Raw genomic sequence first — 256 nt, forward strand, 5'->3', positions numbered from 1 at the left:
GCTGCTGGCAGCGATGCTGGTAACTGGGCTGATACGGGCGGCGTAGGAGGGGGAGCCTGGGCAGAACCACTCTGTGCCTGGAGCGCTTGGGGCTGCGCCTGCAGCACCTGCTGCTGAGCAGATGAATCCGAGTCGCTCTCATTGTCTTGAGGGCTGGGGATGCTGGGTGACGTGCTGCGGTTATCCTGGTCAATGTCCTTGGGATCGCTGCTCCCTTCATCATTGACGCTGCGGCTGGCGGGGGTCTCCCCCTCGC

At 64.1% G+C, this 256-nt stretch overlaps 1 protein-coding gene across 1 annotated transcript in view; it reads right to left on the reverse strand.

Moving 5' to 3' along the window:
* Window positions 1-107: 107 nt before the first annotated feature.
* Window positions 108-256, reverse strand: part of LOC104463848 (arginine-glutamic acid dipeptide repeats protein-like) — a gene marked incomplete at its 3' end in the record, with an annotated part of 7,144 nt that continues 6,995 nt past the window's right edge. Inside the window, exon 7 of the mRNA XM_010076342.1 lies at window positions 108-251. Within this exon, the coding sequence (XP_010074644.1) occupies window positions 108-251 (144 nt within the window). The remainder of the gene's footprint in view (window positions 252-256) is intronic.

Source organism: Pterocles gutturalis, unplaced genomic scaffold, assembly GCF_000699245.1.
Source record: "Pterocles gutturalis isolate BGI_N339 unplaced genomic scaffold, ASM69924v1 scaffold23863, whole genome shotgun sequence".
NCBI lineage: Eukaryota > Metazoa > Chordata > Aves > Pterocliformes > Pteroclidae > Pterocles > Pterocles gutturalis.